Source organism: Dasypus novemcinctus, chromosome 18 (assembly GCF_030445035.2).
Source record: "Dasypus novemcinctus isolate mDasNov1 chromosome 18, mDasNov1.1.hap2, whole genome shotgun sequence".
NCBI lineage: Eukaryota > Metazoa > Chordata > Mammalia > Cingulata > Dasypodidae > Dasypus > Dasypus novemcinctus.
Window position 1 is genome coordinate 67,775,434 of NC_080690.1, and position 13,281 is coordinate 67,788,714.

The 13,281-nt window shown below is 49.7% G+C and overlaps 2 protein-coding genes and 1 long non-coding RNA gene across 7 annotated transcripts in view; 2 read left to right on the plus strand and 1 right to left on the minus strand.

Moving 5' to 3' along the window:
• The window catches only part of ZC3H4 (zinc finger CCCH-type containing 4), a 39,213-nt gene extending 26,954 nt beyond the window's left edge, over positions 1–12,259 (minus strand). The window contains exons 1-2 of one of the 4 annotated variants that reach the window (XM_004477437.5): positions 11,548–11,575; positions 10,018–10,079 (exon numbers count right to left, since the gene is read on the minus strand). In XM_004477437.5, the coding sequence (XP_004477494.2) occupies positions 10,018–10,055 (38 nt within the window). In that variant the 5' untranslated portion in view covers positions 10,056–10,079; positions 11,548–11,575. Of the gene's footprint in view, positions 1–10,017; positions 10,080–11,282; positions 11,421–11,547 lie in introns of those variants that run through there. The other 3 variants (XM_004477436.3, XM_004477435.5, XM_004477434.5) reach the window with 3 other exon arrangements.
• On the plus strand, positions 2,387–3,535 carry LOC131274372 (uncharacterized). Its single transcript, XR_009181631.1, has 2 exons — positions 2,387–2,769; positions 3,022–3,535. It is a non-coding gene; the product is annotated as an uncharacterized lncRNA (long non-coding RNA).
• The window catches only part of SAE1 (SUMO1 activating enzyme subunit 1), a 151,029-nt gene continuing 147,842 nt past the window's right edge, over positions 10,095–13,281 (plus strand). Inside the window, exon 1 of one of the 2 annotated variants that reach the window (XM_071209353.1) lies at positions 10,095–10,350. The gene's annotated coding sequence lies outside the window, so the exon portion shown is untranslated. The remainder of the gene's footprint in view (positions 10,351–13,281) is intronic. The other variant, XM_071209352.1, reaches the window with a different exon arrangement.

Consider the following 13,281-nt stretch of genomic DNA (forward strand, 5'->3'; position numbering starts at 1 on the left):
TCTTCACCTGACACCTGGAGGCCGAGGGGCAGCATGCCACCCAAGGAATTCCAAGGGTCTTACCTGTTGTCAAGGATGGTTCTAGGAGGAAGCCTTTTCATTCCAAAGGACTTACCAAAGAGGAAAGCAAAAAGCACAGCTTTCAAAAGTGTCCTACAAAGACTTTTAGCCACGAGGGACTCTCCGCATTACCTGTCTCCACAGTCCCAGGCACACTGGGCTGGCTGAGACCCTACAACTTTTTACAAAGTGGGTACAAAAGGGACTTGGAACTTTGTTTTCTTAAGAGTTGGGAGAGGCTGAAGAAATAAACAGGATAAAAAAGAAATTGCCAGGTGCCAGTGATTTATGAAAGCGAAACGGGATCCTGGAGGGGACACTGGACAGTGGTCTGCCCACGGTGTGTCCTCCAGCCCAGCTGACCACACAGGGCTCTCCGACCCCTCTGAGGCTGGGTCAACCTCTTTCCATGACCACCTACCTCAAGGGGTGCCCTCTGGTGAGGACTGAGATGTGTCACCCCACCCGGCCCCAGCTAAATGTGCTGCATGAATATGGGGACTTAGCTATTTTCTCCAGGCTCTGTTCAAAAGGAAAAAAAGCAAACCAACTGTGACAGAGGATGGGAATCCTGTGGGCTACTGATGCTACTGCACAATGGCAGGCTCCACAAAACAGCAACCAGGTTTAAGCAGTGCCACTTAACAGACTGCCAGCAAAATCCTTGTCAAAGTGGGATTAAATACCGGAGGGAGCACGCTTAATAGACTGTGACATAATCCCCCAAGAAAAGTGGGGGAAGCCCCATTGCACTAATCAGTTAAATCTCGACCTGCCCAACCCTCCTGAGACAAGTGCACGGGAGAAAACCCAGCCGGCGGATTGGGCAGAGACCATTTTATTTTCAGGGCCTGGCCTGCCTCGGCCTGGCCCGGCCCTGGGAGGGCTGTCCAGGTTCTGCCTGTCAGAGTCACCAGGGACAGGAAACCAGCCCACTTGAACAGCAACAGGGAACTGGACCCCCAGGAGGAAATGGGAAGAGGCCAGCGCCTGGCCTAGCATTGGTTCTGCCTTGTGCTTCTGGACTAGTCTTCCAGGGTATTTAACTTTCTGTTTTCAGAGGAAGTGGGTCCTCCTCTTAGGTCAAAGATCAGTTCTAGCTGCCCATTCTAAGGGTACCAGGCCGACTGACTCTAAAGGTACATAGGTGTGTCGTGTTCATCACGTACCATGGGCTCGGCAAAAATGGTACTTGGTAAAGAAACCCCAGGTCCCCAGAGTAGGTAGGCACCACCTGCCACGTTATAGATTTGGGTGATGTGCTCCTTTGTCCCCACCTGCAGACCAACGTGGCAGACAGCTCTGCCCCTTCCACGGCTGTGTGCTCTTGTTCATAATCTGAGCTTTGGCTTTCTTATCCATACAATGGGATAACAGCAATACCTACCTCAAGAGGTTGTGAGAATTAAATGAGGTAATATGGTTAAAGCCCTTGACATGGGGCAGGACACAAAGTAAGTGCTGGACAAAGAAAAGCTGTTATTTTTAAGAATCAGCTACCAGGAACATGCCTCTGTGGATAACCCTACACGGGCTGGAATGCTTATTGGAAAGCATTGTTCCTATAGGGAAGGTACAGTTTACTCCTCTGCAGGGGCACTGTTGAATGATGGCCAAGAAGTTCTGGCTACTTAGCTCAACCATGCATGCTCCGTCCTCTCCCAACAAATCCTGCTGACAAAATTGACAAATCGACATCTCCCTTCTTCGACCCTAATATAGGTGATACCAGAGAACAACCAAGTGGCTGACCGGGAGAAAAAGGCACAGGGAGAGCTGGTCCCCAAAGAAGGGGCAAGGAGCCCTTACAAAAATGAAGCTTGGCCAACAGGGTAAGTCTCTAGACAAGAGAGTTGGACGAAAGTTGAAAGGGACTTGGGTTTATGGGATCTACTTGGTTTACAGAAAAAAAAAAAAGACAAAACATAACAAAAAAGATGGAAATTCATGGGAGCAGTGGCTGTTACCTGAAGATCATGAGAGCCTTTGACAAGAGGCGGCTAGGTTAATGTGAAGGTCAAGGTTATGATCATTAACTGCCCAAACTCTCAACAAATTGCTTGGGTAGGCTCTGAATGACCCATTAACTAGGGACACAATTACAAAAATTACAAGGAGGCTCCGCCTCTTCAAATGTTTAACGACTGGCCTAAATGCAGGAGTCCAGAATCCCCAAATCAACCCTGCAGGACAGTCGTTTACTAGGAGTAAAGGCGCTGGGCCTTTCCTTTAGAAAACCAGCTCGGGGATTTGGCAGCACCCTAAGAAAGGCCCCCGCGACCTTCCCTGGATTTAGGACGCAGTGAAGCAGCCATGGGGGAGCGCCTCACTGAGGGATTTTCAGAGCCAGGAAACTCTTGGAATAAACCTCTGGGTCTCGCACGTGTGTTTCAGTGTCCTTACTACCTAGGTTCATCGACCAGAAACCAAGAGCAAATGGACTCTGCGTGGCCCCCTTCCCTCAGCATTCTCAAGTGTGGTCACAGCCCCCTCTGTGACATCACGTCATTCCCATGGCAACATGCCGGCATCTCTCAAAGGCAGGCTAGCTCCAGAAAGAGCACAGACCACGCACAGGGAGAAGGGAAACCTAACAGCCAGCACCCTGAGCCCTGCACTTTGATGCTGGGAAGACGGCCGGCCTGGGGCTGGGTTCCAGATTCGAACAGAACTACCGTAAGAGGCCAGTGTGAGGAAAAGCAGAGAAAGGTAAACCCAGGCTGGGGATTTGGGGTATTACAGAGCCGGTGTTAATTTTGGTAGGAATGATAATGGTTTCGTGGTCACGTTAAAAAAAAAAAAGAATCCTCAAGTTGGGGATTCATACTGAAGCATTCATGGGTGAAAAGACAGAAGTGGGAGTTGCTTTAAAACAAGCAGGGGAGATGGGGGATGGAGTAAGTTGAAACCAGGTCTAGGAACATGGTGCTTTATTATACTTTTGTCTCTCCTCTTGCACAGGTTAGAAAGTTTCCGTAACAGAAAGCGAAAAAAGAAAAATGCTCCAAGTGGGACAGCCTGAGCCATGTGAGGAGAAGCTGTCGAGGTTCTCAGGAAGTTAATTTCCCAGCAGAGAGAGTCCAGGCCTAGGGCCACCAACACCCCTCACCTAGGCCTAACCCCTCTGTACTGTTTCCTCATCTGCAATATGCACAAGGACCCAAACCTGCCTGGATACCCCAGAAAGATCAAATGCAATAAGGAACAGTCACAGCAAACACTCTCCACTGCAACCTGTACATTGGGCACCTCTGAGAGCGCTTCCTTTGTACTCTACCTATTTTACAGAAAAATAAACTGAGGCTCAGAGCTAGGACAAAATCTGCTTAAAGAGTCACAGCGAGGAAGGAGCAGAACTGGAACCTAAGTCCAGGATTTCCTGACTCCAAGGCCCAGCTCTTACCCTCTCTCTTTAAGACCATTAGAAATTATCAGGAAAAGAATAATTTATTAAACATATCTGCTTACTAAACAACTTCTATCCTGGAATTTTTAATTGTGTTACAGAAAATGAGATATAAGTCCATAAAACATTCTATGAAAGGTCAAAATGAGGAGCTATGACATTGGGCAAGTTCCGTAAACACTCTCTGCTCCGGTTTTGCCCCTGTGAAGCACAGGTGATAGAACCTCACTGATGGGGCTTTGGAAAGAATTCTGTAAGACCACGTAGCTCAAGCACTCAGCATCCACCCGGCCTGGAACAAACACTCAGGAGCAAAAATGAGCTAAGTGTGGAGATGCACTGCCAAAGAGTTCTGCCAATAGCTGAATGAAGGGAACTGAGGCACAAAAAATCTGATGAAAAACATGGGTAGTTTGAAAGAAGGAATGTTCCATCTGCAAGTGCAGCGCATCCACACTGGGGTTAGGGAAGGTCACGAACCTCTTATATAGAACGTCTCTGTAGTTTGAAACTTTGGCTCACCCAGAAAAGGCACAGCCTGCTAGACGAACCTTGCCGGGTCGAGGATGTCATTTTCTCTGCCTGAGTGGCTCCCAAGGAGCTCAGAAAACAGCTCGCATTCTTGAGCGAAGGTATCTATAAAACTGAGGTGGTCACTGAGAGGTGTTTCTTAAGGGCTTCCTAATAGGCCAGAGGATGCTTGACAGCCCACAGGGGCATGCAAGAGCAGATGGGGGGCTGCTGGGTGGGAACAGGGATGCAGCCCCCTTCCCTGTGCCACTAGGAGTCTGGTTAATGTGCCCTGGGGCCCAGGTGGCAGCAGGGACTGGAATCCCAAGGAAACCTAAGCCCTAGTGTCTGTTAGGAAAATGAGGAGAGCACTAATCCAAGCCACCTGCAACGACATTTGGCCAAGTGACACTTGCGCCCAGGCCCAGCTCCCTTGGGTTGCGCCACAGCGGAGATGTGTTAGCTGTAATCCACTTCTGCACTGGGCCTCAAGAAGGCTCCGGTTACTGTTAATGAATGAAAATCCCTTCAATTTAGGGGTTCAACAGCTCAGGCCTGGGCTTCTACATCCACTGGAAGGAGTGGAGCATAGGGATGACAGGGCCATGGCAGGTCACCGAGGGCAGTGGCATCCCCCTCACCCTCTGCGGGGCCAACTTTAAAGGGAACACCTGCGTCTCCCCCCGTTCCCTCCCATCACCACTCTCCACCGCAGCCATCGGCTGCTGGGCACACCATACTAGCGGAGGGGCTGGCAAACTTCTGTAAAGGGCCAAAGAATAAATAGTTGGAAGCTTTGTGGGCCCTCTGGTCTCTGTCCCAACGACTCAACTCTGCCATTGTAGCAGCCAGACAGTATCAGTGAATGGGCATGGCTGTGTTCCAATAAAACTTTATTTACAAAACAGAGTGGCCTGGGTTGGCCCCAAAGCCATAGTTTGCAGACTTCCTATACTAGATACAGGAACTTCCAGGCTTTTTTTCCCCTTGACCCACTTCTCTACATTTCTATCAAGCAAAGTTGTTATGAAGCCACATTTCACCTTTATATAACTCTGCTTTTTAAAATCTTCTTCCAGTTTGTTTTTCAAATCCATAAATAAATGGACTTCGCATCCCAGTAAATAATGGCTCCAACGTGCAGGGTGAAAGCCATGATGGCAGAGCCAAGCCAGCTAAATGGGTAGAGCGCAGGTCTGGGTACTGACACCGCCCACTAGCTCTGTGACCTCGGAGAAGTGGTTTCACCTCTCTTTCCGTTTCTTGGCATAGGGCAGCAGGGAGGGTTAAATGAACTAATGCCTGCGGAGCACTGGGCACAGCCCGTGGCAGGTCATCTCTGAACCTCAGTGTGGTGCAAAGGAGGCGCTGCCACACCTCTGGGAAGACAAGGAGAATGGCTCAGGAGCCTGTCTGCCTTGACTCCCGCATCCAGGACTGCCCACCACTGCCCACTCCCTTTCCCAGAAGAGGGTGACCCCAGTGTGCAGGGAACAGGGCAGCAGCTGTGCTGCATATTAAGCTTTCTGGTTCTCGAGTTTACTCTCCCTTTTTGTGATCACCCAAGAGTGAGAGTTGGGGACATGGCGAGAGAGTGGCCCATGATCCAGCCACTGAGCGTAACCTGGCAAATTTAAGGCAGCTACTGTCCAGGTGAGCTGTGGTAGCAGAAGCAACCTCTTATCAAGGCCAGAAGCTGAAGGGAGGTCAGACACGAGGGAAGGAATTAAAAGGTCTGGTAAAAGGAGTTCCAACACGTGCCCAATTCTAAATCAAGTCCTCAGGAGAGAAGTGTTCCTTGAACTGCACATCCAAACCATTTTCTGTTCCAAGAAATGCTCGGGTCAAGCCTGGTTGCCGAATGAACACAACCGTAACTGGCTCAGTCAAATGACAGAAGAGCCAGGAAAGACCTCACACATTTCTCTCAGGGACTGTGGAGAGGGTTAAGGACTTGCTTAAGGTTAGTGAGCAGGGGTATGAGGTTCTCAGGAGGCCTGCCAAGGTTGCCTCCCTGACTCAGATTCTAATGGCCAAGGACAAACACAGGAAGACACAGTCAGCATAAACTCAAGACAGCGTGACTGTTATAGCAGCCACAATAAGGATATTGAGCAAGCAAGAATTGCCTTAAGATGGCTTCCACTTAGTTTCAACCCTAATTGGCTCTTTGCCATTAAGGAAACACCAGAACCCTAAAAGGTGAAAGATAATTTGACTTCCTTCAAAAACACAGATGTTGTTCTTACTTCTGTTTATGCACCAGACTGTTAAGAGTTCTATTTAGAATTTTTCTCTGATAGGGAAAGCAGGAAGAGAAGGAAACCAAGGCTTGCTGCCTGTGGGTGCTGTGTGGGTGCTCTGTGCCCACTGGACCGCAATGACCCTGATGAGTGGGCCTTATCCGGGGTGCCCACTGCTCACTGCCGGGGAGAAGCCAGGCCAGAACGCAGTCTCATCTGACCCCCAAACCCACGCTTCTCCCTGCATATCCTGCTGCCACCTCCAAGGTTCACAAAGGAGACGCCACCACTTGCCTGCCAGACAGGGAACAGAATCACCAACTCATATAGATGTAAAACGACCAAAAATGCACGCAAGAAAGATCCTCCATCTACAGCAATTTGGCCAGGAGAAACATTCTATGCTCTGAACAAATATTCTGCTCCTGCTGAAAAATTATTCCAACAGCAGGACATGACTGAGCCTAGCCCCAACCAAGATGCCGCAATATCTTCATTTTTGTCAGAAACTTGTTAACCCAATGAATGAGGTCCAGAAATCCATTTAAAAACTGTCCACCTAACTGTGTCACTTCTAAGTCTATGCATAAAACCTCAGACAATTACCCAAGTCTTTAAGACCATTATCTATGCTAACTACCAAAGCAAAAAGTCTGCAGCAAGGACTACGGTAATAAATTTGGAAAGCCAACCCCCCATACTTATTTTTAATGCACTTATCCAAATTGACTTTATAAGCGCCACCCAGACAAACTGGCAGATTCCCCTCTCTCCCTAATAGGTTTAAACTAAAACTGGCCTCAAACCATGACATGCTTCTCCCTCCAGCAACAAGCAGGCCAATCCTATGGGTCCTTGAATCAGCATATTACAAATCTACCGCCAGAAATTTCAAGAACCATCCTTTTCTCCATGTTAAGTCAGTGGTTGTGTTGCCAAGGTACAGGTGAGTGCCTTGCTCATTTTGAAACTAGGCTATTTCACTTACCATTGGCTCTAAATTATTTTGCTGTCAGTCAACCTCCTAACAAAGGGTCAGACCCTGCCACCACAGCACTAGAAGAAACCACTCGCAGGTACCAAAACTTGGTCTCTGGAATACAGTATGAACTAGAGCTCTCCACGGAGGCTTGGACATAGTTTCATCAGCAGTTTTAGCCATGAAGGTATTCACTGTAACCGGATCTGGCCTATATGACGAGATGTTTCCAGGGATTCGATAGCCACAAAAATGTAATGGAAGTGAATGAGTAAGGCAACCCTGAGACAGCCATTTCTTTCCTATCAGGGAAGGTAAGAGATTCAAGAGCAAAGAGGAAGGCGGAGGCTTTATTAAATGCTTACTAACCCGGCCCAAAATGAAATAGACTATGCTGACATATGGAAACATACAAGTTCAGAGTCAAGGGTTCTTCTCTCCCTGACAGGCAGTAAACAGCCAGAAAAGCCTCATATCCACAGGTGCAAAACAATTTTCCCCTGGGAACAGCCTTCCTGGCGAAAGAAAAACCACAGTAGTGGCTTTCTAAAATAGCTACTTCTATTTAAAAAAAAAAAAATCCGAGATGGTAAAGAATCACAATTTTAAACCTTCAGAGCATAGTGAAATCCTTTCTGGGAGACAGGACAGGCTGTGAACTCGAAAGCCCTTTCAAAGCCCTTTCAGGGAATCACTTTTTTCTTCTTTTGAGGAGCAAATTTGGAAGGAGGGGAGGCTTTAAAAGAAAGGGGTTTTATGACCAGAATATCCATGTTTTCATGGTCACAAACTTGTTTCTACTGGGAAATTTTTTTTGGATTTCAGATTAAACCTTTCACCCAGGGAAAATAAAAATTTAAAAGGGTACAAGTGTATAAGACTTGTTAAATCAGGGATTCTGAGTGACACCCTTTATTCCTTTTTTCTTTTTCTTTTTCTTTTTTTGCAACATCCATTAATTTGAATTTTAACTAATATTGGTACATCAGTTTGGGACAAAAAAAAAAAAAAGCAGTACTGTGACATATCAAAAACAAAGATTACCAAAATACAGTTTGACATAATTGCTGGGGCTTCTTGGACTTGATGGATGAGATTCTTTTGAGAGTAGAAAACAATAAACCCTTGTGTTGATAAGCCTGAAAGCTTTTTAAATGTTTGGGGAAATATTTTTAAATTCAACAAACGAAAGAATGCTAAAATTTTCACTTAACAAAAGAAATCTCATTTCTTCAACATGTCATCAGAAAAGTAAATTTAAATAAGCATCCTTCTACAACTTAGTAGCACCTCAAATTTGGATCCGTTAGCATCCAATTTCTGCTCCTGGTTGGCGGAGAGGGAATTTCACAAAGGATGGGAAACTTCAAGTAAACACAATTCGCTTTCGGTTGACTCTGTACACTGGATCGTGTGTTCAGTTTGTGCTTCAGACATTTTTTGCAGGATAACTGTAGCGTGTGGACACTTTTCTCCCATAACCGATTTTACATACCTAAGATCGCCACTTCATGGCAGTAAATTGTGAACATATTAACAAAATAAGTGGCCTACTGAATTGCACTTTAGATGTTTCCTCATCTAAAAGTGAGTGAACATTTTTGCTCCTAAGAATGGAAGAAAGGAAACAGAAAGTTACTTTTGCAGGGGAATAGGGCTAAGTGTTAATAAAAAAAAGTTTTCTCTACCAAAGTATGTCAGGGACCAAAGTGGGCAAGAGGGGAAATTGGAACTTCAACGTGTTTTGTCTTTTAACAGAGAAACTTATGCTTGTAAAACACATCAGAAGTACAGTGTTTGGTTCTGCAAGTCATTTCTGTTGCTGTTTTTAACTTGTACATGTAGGACAGGGTTGGACTGGGGGCTGCAGGAAGTGTCCTCTCCACCATGACTGGGCGTGTAACACGTTCACATCAACTTTTCACGGTCAGGCATGTGCTTTCGAACAAAGGAGCAGTGGAGACAGGCAGAGCGAGACTGGGGCTTGACACAGTTTACAGATTTTGTGCTTAAACAGTACTTTACAAATGACTTGCTCAATTTAAACGTCCATTACCATAAGACATTGGAGGAAAATGAGGAAAATGGATCTACTTGAACCACAATTATTTTGGGGGGGGGGGAAGAAGTGGGGGAGCGGGTGAGAACGAAACTTGGATGCAAGAATCATAAGCCAAATTCAGTAACCTTGTCTCCTACAAATGGACTTGTAGTATCCACTTTCTTCAAAGCTGAAGGTGGGAGACAAAGCAATGATTGAAATGGAAAGAGGGATGGCAAGGGTTTGAAAACATAAGGGCCTTTTACATAGGTTTTTGTCATGTTACAGCAACGCACTTTTTTTTTTTTTTTAAAGAAAACTGTGTACGTTAAAAAAATTAAAACATTGAAAGGATGTGCAAGTCTAAAAGGGCTCAACAGGGTTAGAATCCTGATTCGAACATATAAATTCAGTTTCTCAAGCATCACTTTGGGCTAAGGCGAGGAGGAAGGCAGGCAGGAAAGGGACAAAAAGAGGGAGATAATTGAATTACTCAATAAAAGAGGCTACTTACCATCCCAACCCATTGTAAGACATACACTTCTGACATAAGAGAACTCCTGAGAGGTCGAATAAAGCGTGTAAGCACCTTTGGGTAATGCACCTGCCCCCCCAGGGGGGCCAGGAAGCCCAACATGGGCTTAGCGGAACAGACCTTTGCTAATCTGTTTATTTCCTTGAACTGGAGTCAGGCTGCGATGGGCTGCGATTCCCAAGACGATACATTTAATTAAAACAAAACAGAACAAAACAAAAAAAAAATTTTGTAAAAGCTCACCAAACTGCTGCACTTGTGTCTCTGAATGTGGGTGGCATTTCTTTTAAAAGGCAAAGTATGGTCTGTGAAGGAGAAAGGGAAAAGGGGAGGTGGGAGTGGGGAGAAAAGGCCGCTGTGCCTGGCGGGGAAGCCCTGTCTGAGACCCGCGACTCGAGGGTCCTCAGCGGCTCCCCAGCCCGGGATGCGACGGGGCAGCCATCTGTCCAGGGCGTTCTCTTCCCCTCCCCACCCCCACTCCAAGACTCGCTTTCCTGCCGGCTGGAACTCTCCTTCCACTCCCCAAGCCCCGGGACAGCACCTTGCCCCCTGCCGCCCCTGACCCAGTAGGGAGAGGTAAGCGAACCCTGTCCCCCCAGCCCTTCTGCTGGAACAAGGTAAACGGGAGGCCCCAACCTCGCCCTAAAACGCGCCGGGCTGGCCCCATTATCACCCGCCAGAGAAGGGCGTGGGGGGAGCCCATTTCGCACTTTAAATAAAAGGGAGAGGGGCGCTTTCTTTCGCCTCCTGCCCAAGCACAAGGAAACCCGTTTCTCCCGGAAGGACTGGCACCCCATTTCACCCAGAAATGGTAGAGTGGAACCTCACAAGAAAGCTGGGACCAACGTTCCTTCCCCTCCAAGGATGAAAACCCAAACCTCACCCCCACACACACCAAAAAAAAAGGGGTGGGGGGGCTGGGGACCCTTCCCATCACCTACCTACGATAAGCAAGGGAACCTCTTCCCCTAAGGAAAAACATGGTAAGGGGTCTCCTCCCTACCCCCGCCCCCCCCCCCCAAAAAAAAGGTGGCAGGAGCGTCCATCAAAAGGGATGGAAGATCGCAATTTTGCCCCCTGGGGAATAGCTAGGAAACACCTCCCGCCAAAAAAAAAAGTGCTAGACAGGCCCCCACCCAAAGGACCCCCCATTCGAAGGATGAAGGGCTGAACGAACCCCCACTTTCTGCCTAAGAAAACTAGGGTACCTCTCCAAGTAGGGCAGGGCACACCTCCCCCAGAAAGGATACTGCCGGGGGCTGGGCGTCCCCCAATTCCAAACCCCTAAAACCGGGACTGTTCTGTTCCTCGAGATTCCCCCAAAAAGGGTCCGGGAGCCCCTCCCCCAGTCCCTTCCCCGAAGCCAGGCTACGGGCAGGCGGCCCGTGGCTCCTAGCTCGGGACGCAGGGGCAGCCAAGACCCCCGTGGGCCTCCGCAGCGCGCCCCCCAGCGCCCCCTCCCCAGGGCGGGCGGGCGGGCCCGGGGGGCCCGGGGGGCGCCTCCTCACCTTCCCCTCAGCATGGCGCCCAAAAAAGACAGAGCAAGAGCGAGGGAGAGCGGGCGAGCGCCGCGAGGGGGGGGAAACGCATGAGGCCGGGAGAGAAAGCAAGCGAGAAAGAGCGAGCGAGCGAGAGACACCCACCGACCCCGCCCTTCCTCCTCCTCCTCCTCCTCCTCCTCCGCGGCCCGGCCCAACATGGCGGCCGCCCCCCTTCCTCCTCCTCCTTTTCCTCCCCCCGGGGACGCTGCCCCGGCCCGGCCGGGGGCCTGACCTGTCGTCAGGGAGCGGGAGGCGGTGGTGGAGGAGGTGCGGGGTGGCCGGGCGGGCGTCGGGGGAACACGGAGGAGGCGAAGGCGTTGATGGCGGCGGCGGCGATGGCGGCGGCGGCGACTCTGATGGCGGCGGGGGGGTCCCGGGCGCGGACTCCATAGTTCCTTTTGGGGGGGGGTGGTTAATGCACGAAAAAGGACTGCTTGGGCGTGGCGGGAGGGGCACACTTCAGCTTAGAGGGCTCCTGGTGGGAATGGGTATATATATATTTTTGGGTTTCGGAGTCACCTCTGCGCCGACCTCCGCGTAGGCCGCGCGGCCTAGGCCTCGGCGGGCCGCTCGCCGCCTGATTTCTTCGCAGGCCGCCCCTGCGGTCACTCGCTCACGGGCGCGGGGCCCTCATCGGGGCGAGAGCCCCCCACACACGAACCCGCGTCCCGGGGGTGGGAGACCCTGGGGACACGGACACTGGTGGGTGGTTGGGTGTAATTAGCGCGGCCCGCGCGCGGTGGAGCAAGCGAGGGGGAAGCGGGGGAAGGAAGAGCGAGCGAGGGAGTAAAAAAAGGATTTTAGGGAGAGAGGAAATGGGCCGCCGAGATGGGCCGACTGTCAGTCTGTCTGCCCGCCCTAGGTGCCCCGGCTGCCCGGCCCCCGCCGCAGTCAGAAATTCACACAAAATGGCGGTTCGGCCCGGACGAGCCGAGAGGCAAAGGCAAGAGCAAAAGCGAGGTGGGAGGGGGAACTGGGCGGTGGAGGCGGAGGCCGCGTCACGTGGAGGATTGGGGCAGAGGCCGCTCTCCCGAAGGGTGGCGGAAAGAGCCGAAGGGACTTGAGTGGGAAACGGCGAGGAGAGCCAGAAAGAGCCGAAGATGGTGGGGCTGGGGGAAGTAAGACTACAAAGCCCAAGAGCGGAAATGACCGAAGTGGATCGGGACTTGGGGGGTGGGGGTTGTAAAACAGGAGATCCGGAAAGAGCCGAAACTGTTGTCCCGGTGAGTAGTAAGAGGCGGAAACAGCCGAAGAAGGTTGATTGGGAAATAGATTAAAAAAAAAAAAAAGACAAAAAAATGAGCCGAGCGGGCGGGGCCATAGGGGTGATTAAATAAGCGAAGGACTTTAAGGAATTCACCCTAGGACAAACTGGAAGTGCCGAAAGTTTTAAGTGGAAGAACCAGAGGGAAGAAATTCGGACTACGGAGAAAAAATAGCAGAACAGAGGAGTTCGAAGTTTCGGGAGAAGGGTGGGGTGGTGCGGAGGAGGTAGGGAGATGAGGTCACTAGGGACTGGGGGCGGTGACGTCAGCACTGAAAAGCGCGGAAGGGGCGGGGCTTGGTGAATTTGGGAGAGTTCAGAGTCCCGGTGGTGATCCTGGATGTTTAACCTGGTGCTTAAACGGCTGCAAATGTAAAGTCCTTTGACTCTCACAACCGTCGGGAGGGGAGCTGCTATTGTTCCCATTTTATAGATGCAGAGAGTGAAACTCCCATGTTTAATAAAACTGTCTCACCGTCACAGGGTAAGTATAAGGCATACAGCAAGATCTTTAATCGGCTGACATTCCATTGCCACCAGCAAAAACTTTTTCAGCCCACTGCTGTTTGCATCCAGAGCTATTCAGCACTTTGATGAGCTCCTTCCACAGTGTTAAATCCTGTGATGGGAGCTTAAAAACTGATAAGCTACTGTGGAAAGCAGTATGATGGTTCCTCAAAAAGTTAAATATAGAATTACCGT